Source organism: Saccoglossus kowalevskii, chromosome 13 (genome assembly GCF_978046115.1).
Source record: "Saccoglossus kowalevskii chromosome 13, keSacKowa6.1, whole genome shotgun sequence".
NCBI classification, from domain to species: domain Eukaryota; kingdom Metazoa; phylum Hemichordata; class Enteropneusta; family Harrimaniidae; genus Saccoglossus; species Saccoglossus kowalevskii.
The window spans coordinates 11,261,921-11,283,763 of record NC_140653.1 but is presented as its reverse complement, the minus strand read 5'-3'; the positions used below and the strand labels follow the sequence as shown (position 1 = coordinate 11,283,763).

Genomic DNA, 21,843 nt, shown 5'->3' with positions numbered 1-21,843 from the left:
GACATAAATATTCATCAAAATTAGATTATTGAAGATATCATCACGAAATGAACAAATCTGGGAGAGGTCCACATGTAGTACCTATATATGTAATATCAAAGCAATCGGACTCGCGGTTTTTAACAAGAAGTCAAAAATATCACTTTTTACCAAAAATGACAAAAAATATTCACCAAAATTAGAGAATTGAGGATATCATCACGAAATGAACAAATCTGATAGAGGTACACATGTAGTACCTAAATATGTAATATCAAAGCAATTGGACTTGAGGTTTTTAACAAGAAGTCAAAAATATCACTTTTTACCAAAATGACAAAAATATTCACAAAAATTAGAGAGTTTAAGATATCATCACGAAATGAACAAATCTGAGAAAGATCCACATGTAGTATCTATATATGTAATATCAAAGCAATTGGACTTGAGGTTTTTAACAAGAAGTCAAAAATATCACTTTTTTATTAAAAATGACATAAATATTCATCAAAATTAGATAATTGAAGATATCATCACGAAATGAACAAATCTGAGAGAGGTCCACATGTAGTACCTATATATGTAATATCAAAGCAATCGGACTCGCGGTTTTTAACAAGAAGTCAAAAATATCACTTTTTACCAAAAATGACAAAAATATTCACCAATTAGAGAATTGAAGATATCATCATGAAATGAACAAATCTAAAAATGGTCTACCCTAGGTACATACACACCAAGTATCAGAACATTCAGGCTTGTAGTTTTCAAGAAGAAGTCGAAAAAGTAAAACATTGACGAGGACGACGGACGACGGACGCCGGACGACGGACGCCGACGGACAATCGCTCATATGATAAGCCCCGCTCGACAAAGTCGACAGCGGAACTAAAAATGAAAACAATTCATAAACCAGTGTAAACTAGAACATGGTGAACTCCGTGAATCGAAGAAAAGCAGCGTTCACAGGCAAAAACAGTAGCAAGACATATTGCACAACTTGAAATTGCATATTTCTTCATCTTGATATGTCAATTTCACAATAAACAAAGAAGCCTATCGACAAATTGGTATTTTTGATGAAAAATGCATTTTATATGCCTTATACTGACCTTTTGACAAAAGTATCGATCCGCTTTGATTATCATGTCTGTAATTGTGACCAATTCTCCCCTCGCCGCCATATGAAGAGCCGTTCTTCCAGTCTGTTACAACAGAAAGAATGAGAAAACATACTTTTAAAATGTACTAGTCTTATTTGTTATGTATATACTAAGATATTCATATATTCATTACATCATGAAATTAAAATGCTGCGACATGCATTCATCGGATTTCTATACCCAGACGACAGTGCTTAGAATTACGAGACAGCATATCCACAAATAAAAATAACAATGTATGCTATTCAATGTGGAACTATAAATATATACTTATAATGATGTAATACACCCCATATTTAGTTTATAGTCATTTATAATAAAATGTATTCTTCAACTTACAGTAACACATACTAATTTTACAGAGTCCATATTTCGTGCTTTCTACACAAATCAGGTTGAATGTACGCGATGAAGTACAATAGTTGTCAAGTTCAAGTTAACACCATCTCAAGATAACGTGTTCGTGAATAGAATGTATAAACAGCTATCCTCACCTTGTCCCTAACATGCACATTGGCACCGCCAATTAAAAGGCTTTCCACAACACTTGTCAAGCCAGTTTCTGTTGCTATATGTAAGGCAGTCTGGTTTCTCTGAAATTAGTAAAATTGTGGATAACAATTTCAGATAATTAACTTTTGTGATACCCTCACCCCCAACTAAGAGTAAATTATATAATAGCTGCCGTGGAAACGCGCACTTCTCTCTACACCGCACTCGCCATCCCAAGTACAACGGGTCGAGGTAGCGTGCAATGAACTCGGGCGTACAGTGACTAGATGGCGGACATGCGAAAGTCGAATCTCTGATGTCACAAACAACACGCAAAATTTGATTATTTCACGGTCAGAGCAACATGGAACTTACAGCATTACAAACATTGACATCACATCCAGCATCCACAAGTTGTTGGACCACTTCTGGTTGATTAGCAAGTGCTGCCATATGAAGTGCTGTGTTATTTTGCTGCAAGAAAAGAAAACATAAGGTTATAGTGTTATGTCCGAGTTTCCATCAACATTACATACAAGATTGAATAATCACCCAGGAGAAAAACTACTTGATTCTCAAAAGTAGGAATTGGAATGCAAATCCCAGGGCATTTTCATTTACTCGGTTTTCGCCTTATCAATATACCTTAGCACTGTATTCACAGTGGGCGAAATCAATCAGAACGGCGCATGCTTCAATGCGTTTTCATGGTAAAGTGTTGTGATGCATTTCCATAGCAAGTCGAAAAAGAAATCGCGTGTTTTGTCAGGTAAGTCATGATGTATTATAAGACGACACAAATTATTGGTTTAATTTTTTTAAATTAATGCGAGTCGTTGTAACAGGAACGCTGATTGGTTTATCCAGCTACTTGGCGCGCCTAATCAAATCATTCCGTCAAATAACATGATCACGCACGGGTTTGAAGGGACAGTCAAGAAGTGTTGTCGTCAGCGAAACGGTTCGAATTGAAAGATGGTGCTAAAGTATTTTGCAGTATTAAGTTTATAAAAACCAAAAACAGTTTAGTTGCCATGGCAACACAAGAGCAATTTACCACTTACATTATTCGAAGTATCTATATCGCACCCATGTAGTATTAGCACCTTGATAACGGTAGTGTGACCATTATTTGCAGCTAGGTGGATGGGACTCATCTCTTTCTGTTAAAAAACAGACCACAAAAAAAATATTAAATAACATATATAAATCACTAAAAGTAGTCGATGCGGCCAGTATTTTTGTCAAAGAAGCAATGCATACAAAATAATAAAAATATTTGTACTTCTGAAGATGCCAATATATATTTCATCTTCATGGTTTTTTTTTATCGAATATTTTTATAATTGTTTATAGAATGACCGCTTGAGCAGCTTCCAACAACAAATACTGACGTCATCGTGTTAACAAAGCAACGTTTCGGAAGAATTAAATATGAATAATTTGATTTAATTTGAATAATGACAGTAATTATGATAATGACGATGATAATTGTTTTCTGTTAGGAGCACGGTGATGAATATGAAGCGACATGCGATGTCATGGTACAATTAGTTAAGGTCAAAATAAGGTAAAAAAAACGTGCACTATAAGAAACACATACACTGATTGGTCTGTTAGTAAATTACAATCGATTTGTTTACTAAATAGTGCAGTAAGAGAAATTAGATAATGATCAACAAAGGCGTAGTAGTCACATACCACCCAGTCCCACAAATCAAATCCCATCATTAGACCATAGACAGAGACATCATAAATATACTGATATCAGGAGAGTGAGAAACGAGTTTTTACAATGCATATTAATGAGGTTAGTCAAGTTAGAGTGTGTGCCAACCGCGCTATAACAGCAACGTATTGTGCGATTCCATTCCATGACGAGCAGTGTCAACATCAACAATTTCGATTTTACAAGTATGAAATTAAAGGGCGGTAATCGTCGCGCCACGCATGCGCAAGATATATGGGTCTCACATAAACAAAGATGGCGACCTTGACTGTTCCGCAGATCAACGAGACGTTACGAAGCTTTAATTAGGTATTTTTTTAGATACTAGTAGTTGGAAAGTATCGAAGGAGTCACCGGCGGTAATTAGTGCAAGTCGCGCCCAGGTAAAACCTCATGCTTGTGATTTCCATCAGGAGAGCGCATTGGATTGAAGGGAAAATCAACGTTTACCAACACAAATGTCGCACATGCGAAGCGCGACGACTGTCGCGCGTTAAATTTGTACTAGTATTTGTCACGGCTATATATCATGGAACTGAAGTCAGACAATTTCACCAATGTTCAGAGTAAGAGATTTAATAAAGTCTCTATAGTGACGCAAGCAAGAAAAAACTTAAAATCCCAGAGAAATATTAAAAAATGTATACGTCTTGTAGCACTAGAGTGCAATACATGATGAACTTACGCTCGATTCCTAGAGTAATGATAGGTATTTGAAAATGAAAATTTTGTTTTAGTAGAGTTTAAACACACGTTTTATATGCAGAAGAGTAAATCAAAAGAAAAAAGAAATTATTCAATTGTATTCTACTCCATTATTGCAGGTGTTGTGTTTCACAAAAAACGCCGTCATCCGGGACACTTGCGCATGCGTACATCTGACGAATGTCTGTCCGATTGTAATGTACTCCTGTTTATGCCGACACACAACAGCAAATACTCACACTTGTTTCAGCATTAATTTCGGCATTACTCCTAATTAATAATTCTACGATATGAGGGTGACCTTCTTCAGCACCTACGTGGAGAGCTGTGCGTCCCTCCTGCAAAAATAAGAATGTATAGGAAGCAGTGTAGGGTGTTAATCACATGACCGGAACAGACATGCTTTCTTCAAATATCAAGAATTCAAATATTTGTCGTAGTCGATGAAGTAGCTTAATAGTACTTTTACGTTAAAGCAGGAGGGTCGTCACCTGCGCACGCGCGGGAATTGAGTCCCAAGCGACGATAACAACACACGTTAAAAACGCAAAGGCTCATGGGTAGGCGCTTGTTTGTAAACAATGACACGCTATGGCCTTCTGACGCATGCGCAGGTGACGACTCCCCCGCTTTAATAATTATACGCCGATGGGTTTATTTCTTGGCCACCACTTACATTATCTCTCTCGTCTATATCAGCCCCGTTTTTTATTAATAAAGTAACGCAGTCTTCGTGACCTCCCTTAGCAGCAAAATGAAGCGCGGACGAACCATCCTGAAACAACAACAAATGAAAATTGTGTAGGATATAAATGCAATTGTGCTGAATTCGCAGTAATGTCTGAAAGATTAATAAGTCTCATTAGGTTGCTGACTGCTTACCGTAGATAGTGCATCTTTGTCAGCACCTGCGCCAAGTAAGTACTCCAGTACTTCGGACTTGCCGTGTTCTGCAGCTAAATGAAGTGGTGTCCGACCTCCCTGAAGAACAGTAATAACACATATTAAATATGCATGGATGAATCATCAACATGGGAAGATCAGTACAGAACAAACTCAGAAAGATTGATATGTTTCCCCATGTTGAGAATATATATATTCAACTTTTAAAATACAGTGTATATTTGGCACGAATGTGACGATTTGTGAACAATACTCCCCACTTACAGACAAACATGTCCGACATGTAGCAGCTATAATATTTCCCTCATATATAACACTGACACGAGTTAGTAATGAACATACCGACAAAGAAATAAACATACCTTTTCTTCTTTATCGTCTAGTTTAATAATACTATCCGGGTTCATGGGTTCGTCTTCCATGAGTTGCTCGACTACATATTTCACAACATTCAGATGACCACGCAGAGCACCGCAGTGTATTAAACCCAGTCCTTGCTGTAACCAATGAAACACCTATTATTTCTGTATCAAAGTAATATTTATTTATTTACAGATAAAAACAACACCCAAATGACAAAGCAACCGGGACGTCATACACTTTTCCTGCTCAAGGATTGAAACACCAATTGCTTCGTCTGTCTACAGGAGTCTGGCATAATTGTTGCAGTAAGGTTGAAGCTACAGGTATGTAAGACCATTGTGGCAATCATTGCTGTGGCGCGTATCGCGTGGACGGGTTTCATGTTCTCTGCACGTAATAAGCTCGATTATTAAGCATCCTTTTTTGGGGATGCCCGGTGGCCGAGGGGAAGACGTGTAGTGGCGTGAAGCTAGGCGATTAGGTGCCGTACGGGAGCGCCGGTTCGAGTCACGCACGCAGTACGTATTTACTATAATTAGACATAGTCTTTACCTTGCCGTTTATTCGGTGTTATTTGCTTATTGAGACAATCAATAAGTGGTGCCCTATGTTACTACATATAACATTGCTGAGCAGTCTCGCAATGAATTAATAGAATGTTTTTAATTTCACATATTATTGCACCAACCCCCGAAAGCACATAATAAATATAACTCCCGAATATGGAAATTACAAATGCTTTATTTTGAAGATTACAATCAAATTGAATAGCAATAAAGATGATAAATTAAATGTGCCTTCTCCCATTTCTATCAATGCCTAACTGTAGATAGTTCTTATTTGTCACCACTCACCTTGTTCTCGCACTTAATCCTAGCGCCTCCCACAACCAGTGCATGGAGAGCTTCTTCCTGACCAAACCAAGCAGCCCACAGCAACGCATTCATACCAAACTTCAAAGTCAAACATATGGAAAATGTCATGACAATCACGGTTGATCAATAAACCATGACCATGTAACATATATTATAATATTAAAAGCACCATGGGACATTCTAGTGCAGACGTCTCATTAAACACAGTGTAGTCACAATGTCACTACTAAAGAAATGACTACTAGAGAATGAAACGGTGAGTATACCCACCTTGTCTTCGGCATCAACTTTAGCATCTGCATCGATCAATGATTTCACCACTTCCACGTGGCCCTGCCCAGCTGATAGATGAAGGGCAGTACGATCTTTCTGTTGAATTCAAAATGGAAACGAAACATCAGCAAAATCAAAATAACATTTGACAGACATATAACATTACAGTGTGAAAATAATTGTACGTGTCATTTATTTGTATTTAATTTGCATAATAATTTGTAGTATGTTTGCAATATTCAACACAGGATATTCTTTTGAACGAATATTACACATTATATTAATTACGTGGTAGAATTAAAATGACATATGAAAATGGCAATCAAATGTCATGATTCATATTTCCATATGTTTAGATGAGGCCGCTTTTTGCAGTTATTGCGACTTTCACTGGTGACCCCTGGATAATCCACAACTGCTCGTAACTTGTCATGATCAGGTTCATTCGTATGTTAGAGAATTAGTGATTGGAACAACTGGCTGATATAATGATCGACTATGAAGTGTTGTTTTAGCCCTTGTGGCGACGATAAATATGAGGGTTATGTACCGACATCGGGGGCAATTAATCAGACATTATGGCGTGTTGAATACTTTGCGTGATTGGCTATATGTGTGGAGGCCACGCCTCGAACTCTTAAACTCTTCTGTAATCGGTTGGAAAGTGAATAAAGCTGATCTCAGTTAGTTGTGCAAGCTCACCACGAGGCACGCTGTGTTGACGTGGTCTTGGGAGAGTTCCGACGTGGCGCTGAGATGAGAGGTTGAAACGATTCGATTCTCTGTGTGTCTTTGTTCGATAGAAAGGTGGTGAATTGGTACCTCTGACGTGAAGGTTTAATAACACTCATTTAATCTTTCACACAAACAAGTGTGAATTCGTCCGGGACATCTTTGGCCATGAACGACTAGTCGATTTATTCTTGATTGTTTATTTATTATCTGGGAAAAAATCCGAATTAATAATTCAAAGAGTGAAATTCTTAGACCATTTTCCGTCTACTGCGAGATTCCCTGTTATGCGTGAAATCGAACATAGAAACAGAACAGCCAAAGGTCATAGCGTCGTAGTGGCATCAACACATCGCGTGGGATAAACCCGAACATATATTGTGGGGGTGTTTGCATGCTTAATAATGTGCTATACACGTATGATAATGGTCAGTTTGGCTGTAGTATAATTGTATCACAAACGTCTCGTTTGAAAACTCGACGTTTTCACATTGAACTACATTGCATAAAACTAATAAAAAAAGAAATGCATGTGCTAACATATTGTAATTAGTATCTGTTCCATGCCTGGGTGGTATATTGTTCAGTGGTCATTATGTTTGGAAAACGGTACAGCGAAGAAGATTCATTTGACCCACCACCGAGTTCATTGAACTGGTGATTAATCGCTACTGAAGCTCAACACTTATTACTTATTTCTAAGACTCAAAACACCATGGGAATATAATTTTGAGATATAGTGTTATCACTTGAATATTAATAAAAAGTCGTAATATTTAGCTGTACGTTTGACGAATCGAAATTAAGAAGTAATTACGTTTTCTCAATACGTTAACTGGTATAGCTTATCCATTTATGGCTATGTCGGGGACTTACACACGCTCTATTGCCATTACAGACTTGTAGTAGAGCGCTTGTATGAGCGCGTGCTTTTTCATGGACTACTCCTGTCCACTAGATCATGGCGTCACCAGAAAACGATAAAGACTAGATTGAAGAACGCAGTGAATGCTAGAATTTTCCCGCCAAAATGTTGTTTTACTTACATATTTCTACATAGTTCTCTGATGCGGATTATGTGCAAACTACAATGTAACTGAACAAACATTACTTATACTAAGTGTACATTATAACCCGCATAGTGTGAAATATACCAATAAGCACACAGTAATGCAAAGAGTGAGAGTCAATAAAACCATATGCAATTTTACAAATGTCATATCACGAAGATAGTTTTAAGCGTCACCGTCTTTGCGCCGCGTCGTGTTCAATGCATCTCTATGCGTCCTATACAACGCATGGAGATGCATTGTTTACACAAAAAAGCGCTGCGGGACGACTTGCATGTATATTCCGCCTTTCTTCGGGGTACTACTTCTACGAGTGTACTGGGAATCGTATAACTTAATGATTCTGTCCGCGAATTGGCCAGCCCAATACCCTATTTTTAAAGAAAAAAAGTAATTGTATACTTACGCCTCACTAACGCAAGGATTATCAGAAGGCAGTATTCAATAGATATTTCACTAAACCTACATTTCAAAACTATATTTATAATATTTTCTAAATTATAGATAATTATATTGGAAAAATAATATCATTCAAAATTCAGTTAACATAGTACTGAAACTACTGTAATTGATACACTGTCATAGTCTACTTTAATGTGTACTCTGCAGAATACGAATGACCTTGATTGCACTTACACCTCTCATACTGTACTGCTGTGTTATATGGGGCGTAGTAGTGTTTGAACCCACTTATAGCGTACTTACCTCGTTCATGGCGTTGACATTGACCCCGCGCCGTATGAGCAAATCCACTAGTTCCACGTTGCCTGTTCGGGCCGCCTCGTGCAGCTCCATCTCCGTCCGGAGCACTGAAGAAAAAAAAAGTTCACCGCGGTCAATTTGAGAGGACACGGACATTTTTAGGCATTCTGCGGCCGATGACACACAGGAACGAGACATTTTGACTGTTTAAATGGAAAGGCGCTTTGGTCTTAGTGGGGCATCGTGTCGATGATCATAGCATGCGAGATCATTGCATTATGTATGTAGATGATTCTTTCAAAGGAGATATATTAATTCACACGCACACGTACATCTCGGTGCTGATAGGCGACGAGATGATAATACAATCGAGGTATACACATGGGATTAGTGAATTGAGAGCACATTCTGAGATATCGACCGTAAAACTGAAACTCACTCGGATCGTCGCCATTGCAGAGCCCGATCACCCAAAGCGTTCGTTTAGGGGGAGCGCGGTCGAAATCGGATGTCGGCAAAAGCAGAGAGTAGTCAAACTCGTTTTCGTTGTTATTCTCCATGTTGGATTTGGATGAAGAATTCAACATTCGAACTGACGTACAATACTGTAATGTTTACATTTCGTGTATGATTATGAATACGTGACGTCACAGTCATAAATAACAGTTGTAGTGTAGTCATTACACGCCCTTTTGTTGTCATCGTTAATGTTCTCAAATTACTGCACAGATGCATCTAACTGCTCAGCTTTAAAACGTCCGGCAACCAACTTGATATTTACTAACAAGTGTAAACGGGATTCATGTAACCGGTACTGGGGTACTAGTTTTGGTTATTATTTTAGAACTGGTGGGCGTAAAATTATTGTTGTTTCTGCGTTGGAGAACGAACGCATTGGACGCACGTGGAGCCGCTTATACGTGAAAGGACGTACGAAATGTACAAGGTAGGAACAACAGTTTACACTGACGTATTCCTACAACAGTGATGACGTCAATTGATGCAATACGTATCGCACTGTTATGTGGATTGTCGCAGTGCTCGATTGAAATATTGATAAGGATGGTTGATATTATACGTGGTTCGCAAGCAACACGTAACTCTGTCGTCTCTCAGGCTGCTGGGTACGAACGAGAACCGCTGTATTGAGTTTTTAGAACTGGGTAGATACATGTATTAAGGGATTGACAATTTGGCAGAGTGAATTATTATTTTTTTTTTTTCACTTTAGTTGTTCATTAATTTTCCTCTCCTCAGATACGTGATCTCTTTGTGTCATTTCCTTGTTGGACCCCCTCCCTTTCTATATTGTTTCGGTGCAGATTTTACTTTTCAAATCTCCTCACCCAGGAAGTACTATTGAGGTATTATCCCGACAATATATAATTCACTGAAACCATCTGCATACAATTTTACTTTGTAAGCGTATTGGGAGGGAGGTATGTAGTTAGGGTTGCGCCTTAAAGCGGGGGAGTCGTCACCTGTGCATGTGTCAGACGGTCATAGCGTGTCATTGTTTAAAAACAAGCGTCCACTGTTATCGTCGCTTGGAACTCAATTCCCGCGCGTGCGCAGATGACGACCCTCCCGCTTTGAACATCAACAGAGCAAATACACAATGCCGATTTTCGCCCTGATTTGGTGTGAAAATCCACCTGGTTATGGCTCGGGTTAATCTATTACCAGCATGAACCACCAAATACTCTCTGCGCCTACACGTTCTATAGTCTCCAATGTTGTAACATACTGAAATTACAAAACGAAGGAACAGCTGATACACATATACCTAGTCAATAAAGAGGGCGCTTCGCCCATTGCGTAAGAGTGATCCTTTCAGCATATTCGATCTGTGTTTTGATTATTATAACATAGACCTTAGAAAACATGGACATGCAACTTCTGTCTGAGACAATGGATAATCCAGTTTCCTGTGTGCTTCGTGGGTTATAATCTCCTGTATAGATAATCCCATTAATACATATACCTATACATCTGAAACAGTTTTAGTTGTTACCTTTCTACGCTTTTTTATATGTTTGATAAGTTATGCTGTGCCAATATTCGCATTTGTCAGTGTATAACGAGTGCACTATGCTATATCTGTTATAAATAAGGTCTATGATTATACACATGCCAATACGTTTCAGCTGGAGATGCACAATCATCATAATTCCCCCAGGGGCTACACTGCGTTGTTTCCACAGCTGTACGAGCAGGGATCGGCGAGTATGTGCGCGTGGAGGTGTGCGAAAAATTCGTTCGGCTTTTATATACATGACTGGTTCGAGTTGCCGGTGAAAAAATTAAAAGAAAGAACTTGGTGGCGCTGTTCGTCGCTACGCAGAGGGTCCCCGAGCGCAGAACAGAAATCTTGTATACTAGTATGCAATACAAATAATGTATGCACACGACTAAATGCGTCCGAAACGGTGTTGAATGCACGTGTCTGGCATATAACCACGTGTCTGGTGTTGACAGGCTTCTAAAAAGGAAAGTATATATTTCAGATTAAAACATTACATTTGTCTTCATTTTATTTTCGCACCTCGCTTTCTACATTCATATCTCCAACGGCACCGAAAGAATCACTGGCAAGATGCATATAGAAACCGCACGTTCTAAAACATGTGCTAGTTTAGGTGGTAGAAACGAGTCCCCAAACCTCATTAATACTGTAAAATACATTATTTTAGCTGGAATTAATTTTCACTGAAAAGGCTTTTTGGGTGTTTTGTAAGGAATTTATTTTCACTGATTATTGATGAGTTGAATGTGAAATATATGAAAAAAAGAATATTCACTGGATTTTGCTTGGAATTCATTTTCGCTATTTTCGCTGAAGGCACGATTTAGCGAAAATAGCGAAAATGAATTCCAAGCAGAAATAAGTATTCCACAGCAGTCGAATTAAATTACTAATTACGAAATAATCTTTCCTGTCCAATTGCTGATTTTAGATGGCGGCATTGCTAAATTATTTAGCTCATCACATTTCGCGACATACGCCTTGTAGTCATGGCAATATTGAGAGCGAATGTAATATTTATTGTGTAATATAAGGTTTCGACTGACGCCGGCGTATCGTACTAGTGGGTCGATGCGTTTCCGTATTGCCTAAGGAAGATATTCTTGCGCTTGCAGGTAATAATTTAATAAGAAATAACAGCCTGAAATGACAACGAAGAGCGTTTCTCGTGTTAAGTGTTCAGTGACGGGGTTCTATTTCCACCACCATGATGCGCTGATAACGACGATTCTGCAACTAAATTACGGAAAGTGTTCGTGAATGTAATGTAAACGCGATGCACACTTTCCAAGTAAATTAAAGAACATATTCGAACGCGTCCGTAACCCTTTCGAGTACGTCCGTACGGCGTTTTATGGACGGGTGGATTCGATTGTTTTCGGTGTCAGATGTATAATTATATCTAATACATATGTTTTTCAATTATTAGTGAAAATTTTAATGAGAACTTGAAATGGGACAACATTAACATCGCTAAATGTTGCATTGCAAAGCTGTTCAACCATTTTGACCTAAGAGCCGCTGGTTGCAATGTGACCGGTATTTAATGATCACGAAAAATGATAAAAGTATCATTGTCTAGACCTATCATCTATACGTGGTAATGACGTCAATGTAAATGTGACCTCTTCACCATAAATCCTGCATAGATTCAATGTTGAGATCGTCATCAAGCTACGCCGTGGGAAATCGACTTTACTATTCCATTTCGGAAAACGGAGTAGACTGAAAAAATATCATAAATTAGAATACCAATATTGGAGAACTCCAGTCTGGTTACGATGTTTGCTTGGGAATAACAGTTGACGTGAAAAGAACATTATACAAAACAACACTGGGATCTATACCTGGCTGAAAGTGATACACACAACTGAGACGCCAAACCCACTAGCCAAGACTCATTAACTCACTTACTTACGAATTACCTAGGTTATATAAACCATGAATATCACGTTTTATGACAAAATGCTCTATTTGTACGATCAAACAGGAGTTTCTGGAGAGGCAACAGTGACATTCGGTGTTGGAACATGGATGGCCGGCGGTGAGCCGATTGTGCGACTCAACTTAAAAAAGAAAGAAATAAACACTATTCATTCAAGAGCCCTACTAAAAAAATAGTCATGAACGAATTTCAAACATATTCTACACAGAATCCCTTGCGTGAGTGTTTCTATAAATAGCACCCGCTTCGCAATCTTCTGCATCGTGTCGTCATCGCGTACATCATATTGACAAAAACATTTATCTGTTGGAGTACCTTAAAAAAAGTTTGGTAAACGTATTGCACAGCGCCACCATCGTTGCGCATTGTGGTTCGTTCGATTTTGTCACCACTGATGTTATTATTCCTACTATAGACAGTACAGCATAGTATATGTTATAAGTCTCTGTTTCAATTTCCAAGTGTATCTGCACATTATATTCAACGCGTATCACGTACATTCGCTAAGAGTCACAGAGCACCGCGGATTATCGCTCGATTCCGTAATACCTCGCACAGTACCACTGATAATTCAAATTCGAGCGTTAACTAGTTGGGTTGGTCCCGTTGTCGATTATCTGTGTATATTATGTGTTCCGACATTATTACCTGTGCGTCATTTTATTCCGTTCTTAAGACGTTTCAAAATTACTCTGTGTGAAATGTCAACCCAGCTTGAGATATTCAAACGAGGGCTAGATTTCCCAAGACGCGATCACGTACGCACCTGTGTAAAATAGTGTCAATTTCCGTTCTATTAAATGACCCCTCACCTTGAGAGTAATACGCCATGAAGCAAATAATTATTTCAAAATGGAGTACTGGCTCTGTTCAGGTAACAATAAGGTTTACTGGAGGCATTAAATATTAAACTTAAGGTTTAATGATTATGCAATGGAAATTATACTTCGCGTGATGGGCATTTTTGCGCGGTTTCCAAAAAATATCTGTTTTTGAATCACTTAACTTGTATTGCCGTGAACAGAATGAAATATGCTACGACCGTACAGACGACGCTGGCGCGGGTATTGGGAAATCGGTGGGAACACCATGACGGTAGCTCCCGGTGATTATATACCGACACGAATAGGCGTTACGATGTCACCCAAAGTGTCGTTGACACAATTTCAACCAGGTTAGGTAGCCCAATTAAAGGTGCAGCATAAGCGTTTCCTCATTCAGAAGATTATTAAAAAAAGAACTGTTTATGTCTTATGACAGTCGTCCTTATTTGAGAACGAATGTTACGATAAGCTAAGAACCATCAACTGGATTTTGTTAAAGGGCCTTGGTCGTCGCGCCACGCATGCGTGAGACATGGGTCTCAAAGATGTCGACTTCGACTGTTGCACAGACCAACGAGTAGAAACTGAGACCTTACTAAGGTAGTACCAAGCTTTAAATATGTAATTTCTTTGGTGATTGGAAGGTATCGCAGGAGTCGCCGGCGATAATTAGTTCACGTCGCGCTGATGTCAAAACTCGTACTCATGATTTCTAGCATAATTGTGCATTGGATCGTGGGAAAATCAATGTTTACACAAATGTTGCACATGCGCAGCGCGACAACAATCATCCGTTAACGCATGCTTGAATACGTGCAATACAGGAACTGACATTGCGCAGGCGTATTAGAGTTTTTCGTCGAATGAAATGTGTTGCTGAATCAATGTTTGCGATATATCATAATCCAATTTGGCTTTCACCTTGTAGTATTAAACAAACTACATGCATCTACAAAAATGTTTTTGTCTATATTTTGTATTAAAAACAATTGTGATACGTACTGTTGTCTTGGTGATGCCTTTACCAGGCAATATAATGCAAGAATGCTTAGATAAGGTCAGATTCAAACACATCATTTTGGATTACCAATGGGCGTCACGGTGGTTTAATGGCTAATCTAAGTTTAGAAACTTAAAATAACCAGTCAAAGAAACTATGATTTTGACGACAGTGTCGTCCAACCAATCTCGTGCATATTGCGGGAGGTACACATGAGCGCCCAATCATAGCTTTTGAATTTGAATTCACATTTTATGAATATTTACAAAATAATACAACATCCAAGTGTAATTCAAAATAAGAGTATTGCGCACCATCTTGCCCGCACATAATGTTACATGTATGTAATGAAAAAATCGGATGACGTCCCATGGAAGTCGTTAACTATAGACTCATTCACGTCACAAGTCTCGCGATGTTCGAGTTTGTTCTCGTACACAACATCTGTGTTTGTCCGTAGCCCCCCCCCCCCCAACATCGTAACACCCAGACATTCTCGTGTGTCACTTTTTAAATAGACTTTGCGACTTTTTTTTATTTTATTATCCTCGTTCACGGAAAACTGGGAATCAATTATTTTTAATGTGCATGTAATTGATTTAATGACAAGTACTTAATTACTTTTAAAATTGTTAATGGTTTTCATTAAAGCAGTCGTCGTTTGCAAGTCACATGTGAGTGCGCATTGCGCCACGCCTTCAAAGGCGATGAGGAGTCGAAATTTGGTGAAATGAACACATTTATAATATTTAATTACATTCTTAGCAGTTACCGACAAGACGGGTTTAATTAGCGTCATGGAAATTCACATTGTAACATCGTACTATCAGTAATATTGTTTCAGTTGTCACATTGCGCATTTTAGTGTAATTAATATATATTCACAAATTCACATTGAACGTTTTTTTTAAGATAACGATAACACAAACGTTTATCAAAATTGATAACCTGACAATTACGATCACACCATGGCAATATATATATATTTTCATTAAAGCAGTCGTCGTTTGCAAGTCACATGTGAGTGCGCATTGCGCCACGCCTTCAAAGGCGATGAGGAGTCGAAATTTGGTGAAATGAACACATTTATAATACTTAATTACATTCTTAGCAGTTACCGACAAGACGGGTTTAATTAGCGTCATGGAAATTCACATTGTAACATCATACTATCAGTAATATTGTTTCAGTTGTCACATTGCGCATTTTAGTGTAATTAATATATATTCACAAATTCACATTGAACGTTTCTTTTGAAGATAACGATAACACAAACGTTTATCAAAATTGATAACCTGACAATTACGATCACACCATGGCAATATATATATATATATATATATATATATATATATATATATATATATTATATATATATATATATATATATATATATATATATATATATATATATATATATATATATATATATATATATATATATATATAATGTCATTTAACCGGGTGCTACATATCTAAGACAGCCAGAAGCAATTAGAGATAATCCATGAATGCAATAAAAAACATATGTCCTAACATTGAGCCCTGTGTTACGCCTTAATTGATATTCAAAGACGACCCGCGGATGTATAACACGGAGAAGACTGTAAACAATTCTACATATAGTAAACACTAATTTCTGTATATATACACTTCTTCATCACGGAATGTTTCGTAGTTGTTTAATATGATATTTTGCAAAATCTGGTGGATGGATTAAAAGATTGCGGGACCTGTATTTTCAAAGATAAGAATCCAAACAAAAGAATCAGCACCTTCGTCTCAGTTAATATATTCAAAGTTATTTGAACCTAACATAGAATCATCATCATAAAGTTCAGGATACCGAATGCGAATACGAAGAAGACAATACAATAAAAGTATTCAACCATCATTGCCAATGCAAAGCGATCAACGTATGTTAATTTACATAAATATAAAAGATGTATTTTACGCTTTGTAATTTGCTCAAGAATAATTCAATACATAACATTTGACATACCCATTCTAATACCCATTCTAATACCCATTCTAATACCCATACCCATTCTAATACCCATTCTAATACCCATTCTAATATCCATTCTAATACCCATTCTAATACCCATTCTAATACCCATTCTAATACCCATTCTAATACCCATTCTAATACCCATTTTTTGAGAAACCTTCATCAGAAATCCAATAGTTAGATGCTCTACCTGCTGTGGTTGATGTTGTGGTTTTGAACCCCTTAGTTGGCAATTTGTTTTCAATAATTTAGGAAGAAGTCCATCAACTCTAGATGTAGACTGGCGCAGTCGGGGCGATTAATTTGTTTCTGTAGTTTAAAGAAAAAAAATCGCGAAATGGAGGTGTTAGTGCGAAATCACCCCGACTGGTTTATTCTGCAGGAAATTCATTGCTATTAAATATTCATGAATATCCACCGTGACAGGTGGGCGCGGAAATACGTGCAAATGAGGTGAACATGGTAAAGGTCACACTGCAGACATAACATGGCGGCACGTTGAAATTCGAGTTTGTCGTAGTCGTCGTTTCTAATTCATCACAATTTGTAAAAAAGTAACTCGTACTAGTCATGGAATTGAAAAAAAAAAAATCGGCTGGTTGTTGAAGAGACGTTGTGATTGGCTTAGATGATTGTCAATTAGAACTTCATTAACATAATTATCCGTTGAAAAATCGACGGGTTCCTGCAGTGTCGATAGAGGGCCATGCAGAATAAACCAGTCGGTGTGATTTCACAGTTACAGGTGATTTCGCGCTAACACCTCCATTTCGCGATTTTTTGTATTTTATTTGAACTACAAAAATAAATTAATCGCCCCGACTGCGCCAGTCTACTCTAGATGTTGCACTGCGACTAATGATGCTCACTGCGATCCTAGCCATGGCGCTAGTTCTGAATAACAATAGCGGTTATAAAATATACCACAGTAACGTAGCTAAGACAATGCCGGTTATAACATATACCACAGTAATGTAGCTAAGACAATGCCGGTTATAAAATATACGACAGTACCGTAGCTAAGACAATGCCGGTTTATAAAATATACCACAGTTACGTAGCTAAGACAATGCCGGTTATAAAATATACCACAGTAACGTAGCTAAGACAATGCCGGTTTATAAAATATGCCACAGTTATGTAGCTAAGACAATGCCGGTTTATAAAATATACCACAGTTACGTAGCTAAGACAATGCCGGTTTATAAAATATACCACAGTTACGTAGCTAAGACAATGCCGGTTTATAAAATATACCACAGTTACGTAGCTAAGACAATTCCGGTTTATAAAATATACCACAGTTACGTAGCTAAGACAATGCCGGTTTATAAAATATGCCACAGTTACGTTGCTAAGACAATGCCGGTTTATAAAATATGCCACAGTTACGTAGCTAAGACAATGTCGGTTTATAAAATATACCACAGTTACGTAGCTAAGACAATGCCGGTTATAAAATATACCACAGTTACATAGCTAAGACAATGCCGGTTATAAAATATACCACAGTTACGTAGCTAAGACAATGCCGGTTTATGAAATATACCACAGTTACGTAGCTAAGACAATGCCGGTTATAAAATATACCACAGTTATGTAGCTAAGACAATGCCGGTTTATAAAATATACCACAGTTACGTAGCTAAGACAATGCCGGTTTATAAAATATGCCACAGTTACGTAGCTAAGACAATGCCGGTTTATAAAATATGCCACAGTTACGTAGCTAAGACAATGCCGGTTTATAAAATATACCACAGTTACGTTGCTAAGACAATGCCGGTTTATAAAATATGCCACAGTTACGTAGCTAAGACAATGTCGGTTTATAAAATATACCACAGTTACGTAGCTAAGACAATGCCGGTTATAAAATATACCACAGTTACATAGCTAAGACAATGCCGGTTATAAAATATACCACAGTTACGTAGCTAAGACAATGCCGGTTTATAAAATATGCCACAGTTACGTAGCTAAGACAATGTCGGTTTATAAAATATACCACAGTTACGTAGCTAAGACAATGCCGGTTATAAAATATACCACAGTTACGTAGCTAAGACAATGCCGGTTTATAAAATATACCACAGTTACGTAGCTAAGACAATGCCGGTTTATAAAATATACCACAGTTACGTAGCTAAGACAATGCCGGTTTATAAAATATGCCACAGTTACGTAGCTAAGACAATGTCGGTTTATAAAATATACCACAGTTACGTAGCTAAGACAATGCCGGTTTATAAAATATGCCACAGTTACGTAGCTAAGACAATGTCGGTTTATAAAATATGCCACAGTTACGTAGCTAAGACAATGCCGGTTTATAAAATATGCCACAGTTACGAAGCTAAGACAATGTCGGTTTATAACATATACCACAGTTACGTAGCTAAGACAATGTCGGTTTATAAAATATGCCACAGTTACGTAGCTAAGACAATGTCGGTTTATAACATATTCCACAGTTACGTAGCTAAGACAATGTCGGTTTATAAAATATACCACAGTTACGTAGCTAAGACAATGTCGGTTTATAACATATGCCACAGTTATGTAGCTATGACAATGTCGGTTTATAAAATATGCCACAGTTACGTAGCTAAGACAATGCCGGTTTATAAAATATGCCACAGTTACGAAGCTAAGACAATGTCGGTTTATAACATATACCACAGTTACGTAGCTAAGACAATGTCGGTTTATAAAATATGCCACAGTTACGTAGCTAAGACAATGTCGGTTTATAACATATGCCACAGTTACGTAGCTAAGACAATGTCGGTTTATAAAATATACCACAGTTACGTAGCTAAGACAATGTCGGTTTATAACATATGCCACAGTTATGTAGCTATGACAATGTCGGTTTATAAAATACGCCACAGTTAACTGTAGAAATGACACTCTGCATATGAATACAAGCACGGCCGGTTTACAATTAGCATAAAGACGAGGAGACGTCCGTGGATTTACTGAAATAAACCAACTACCAGAACTGTTACAATACACACGTGACCAAGAGTGGTATAACAGGGTAAACACCACCAGGCAATGTTAGCCACTCCAGACGGTAATCGTGTGAAAGAAACGCTGCTTGAGTCATTAAGCAGACTCCTTACGGGAATACATTATTCTTCACAGCTACGGGTAATCGTCTTCTTCCATTATACTCAACGGCGACATCAAAACACTATCATGATTAGTTTCTCGTTAGGCACATTCGACTCTCATATACAGGTTAGACTTCATTATATCATGGAGGTAAAAAAAAGATGATTATATGCATATAAACCCGGAGAAAACATTTATTATAGACACTACTGATAATTGGCTAATTACGAAGCTATTAAAGCATTTATAATCGATTTCACTTGACGTATATTCTGCCATATATCATTATGAATTGTGATGAGATTTTTTTTATATAGAAAACACGTAATGCGTAAGGTAATTGTTCTTATCACGTGACAACACCCGTACCAGGCATTTCATGTCATACTTGTTTGTAGATTCACATGATTACATGGCAGCTATTAAACTAATTGCTTTTAATCCCAAAGCACATTTTGTAATATTTTGTATAATTGCGTTTTTTGTCGGCTCAACGCACACAGTTTGTTGACAGGTAAAGGTTGCACTTACATATTTTACTGGAATTCAGAAATTCAGAAAATGCTGGTCCTGGGCCTGGCGATTATTTATTTAAATTAGATCCGATTGGTTATAATAATAGTAATTTTGCGTGGATAGTATTAAAGGTTAAAGGTCAGCCATGGGAGATGGGCGCGCCACGGTACAACCGTATGTAATACTGTAAATACGAGTCATGTTTTTGCATCTCTGTATGTGTCTATCTTTTCGAATTGGCGTCAAGTGTACTTGCCTCAACGTTTGTCAAAGTATGACACATGTATGTAGAGGGTGGTTCACATGGACAGTGAGGTAATTTGCATCATTAACTGTGGTTCTTACATTTGTTAAAAAAAATCATATTCAGATATTATTAGATATAAACAGTGACGTGTTTTGTTTTTTTACACTAGAGAATTTTTTCACTATGTATTCCTGAATTACGTCACGGTCAGCTAATTCGGTCAGATGTATGCAATAAATAACCTGGAAAGCTATGATATAGATATGACCTGACAACTATCAATATTATACAGTAAATATTATGTTACTACGGCACACACTGTGGCTTATGTCGTATCATAAATGTCTGCCTGCTTCTGACTTCTTGTGACATTTATATACCGGGGTTATACGTTATGGCGATCAGTTAAGGTAGAAGCATACTCATAATTTTTGACAAAGCTGGTCATAAATCACATGACAATGTGCATTAGTTTATTATGTACAATCATGAAGCAAATGTCTCATAGTACTGTGAAATAGCATTATTGTGTGTGTTATGCTTTTCCAGAAATGTGTTCTAATGTTTATTGAAAATTGCTATTTTTTAGAACAATTCCATAGAACAAAATGTTAAAGAATAATTGCATTTTTGACACTTTTTAAACCCCAGATTTTTTAAATAATTCAGAACAACAAAAAGTACTCCGTCATTAACAATATATGAGTTTTTCAGCCTATGTCACCAGATTAGATTTTGAGATATTGCATAATATCTCTGCATAGGAACCTGTGGTAAAAGTGTTATAATAGTGTCAAAATGGCGACTTTCCACTAAAAGACAACCATTAATTTCTCGAGAAAAAAAGGCTGGTGACCCCCAACTTTTTTAGGTCAATATCCTTATTGCCTTGGAGTACAATTTATTGCAAAATGAATAAATTCTGGGGGTTTTATTTTATGAGTAGGCTTCTACCTTAATATGGACTACTGAAATCGCTCTATGTTTATCGCATACAAATTACGTGCACTATACGCGGACTAACGTTCACTGACATCTCAATAAACACTCGCCAGGACCAGACGATATATTCCTTGAGATCCTATGCAATGATGGGGCATGTAAATTACGATGTCTGTTTCATATTGCTGAACTCATCACGGTTCAAAAAAGATTTCAACCTAAACTT

At 37.5% G+C, this 21,843-nt stretch overlaps 1 protein-coding gene across 2 annotated transcripts in view; it reads right to left on the bottom strand.

Moving 5' to 3' along the window:
* The window catches only part of LOC100372378 (uncharacterized), a 38,187-nt gene that overhangs the window by 3,381 nt on the left and 12,963 nt on the right, over positions 1-21,843 (bottom strand). For both annotated transcript variants that reach the window (XM_078011085.2, XM_085506921.1), the window contains exons 2-12: positions 8,990-9,093; positions 6,480-6,578; positions 6,189-6,287; positions 5,334-5,468; positions 4,951-5,049; positions 4,745-4,843; positions 4,308-4,406; positions 2,699-2,797; positions 2,010-2,108; positions 1,637-1,735; positions 1,092-1,184 (exon numbers count right to left, since the gene is read on the bottom strand). In XM_078011085.2, coding sequence (XP_077867211.1) covers positions 1,092-1,184; positions 1,637-1,735; positions 2,010-2,108; positions 2,699-2,797; positions 4,308-4,406; positions 4,745-4,843; positions 4,951-5,049; positions 5,334-5,468; positions 6,189-6,287; positions 6,480-6,578; positions 8,990-9,093 — 1,124 coding nt within the window. The remainder of the gene's footprint in view (positions 1-1,091; positions 1,185-1,636; positions 1,736-2,009; positions 2,109-2,698; positions 2,798-4,307; positions 4,407-4,744; positions 4,844-4,950; positions 5,050-5,333; positions 5,469-6,188; positions 6,288-6,479; positions 6,579-8,989; positions 9,094-21,843) is intronic.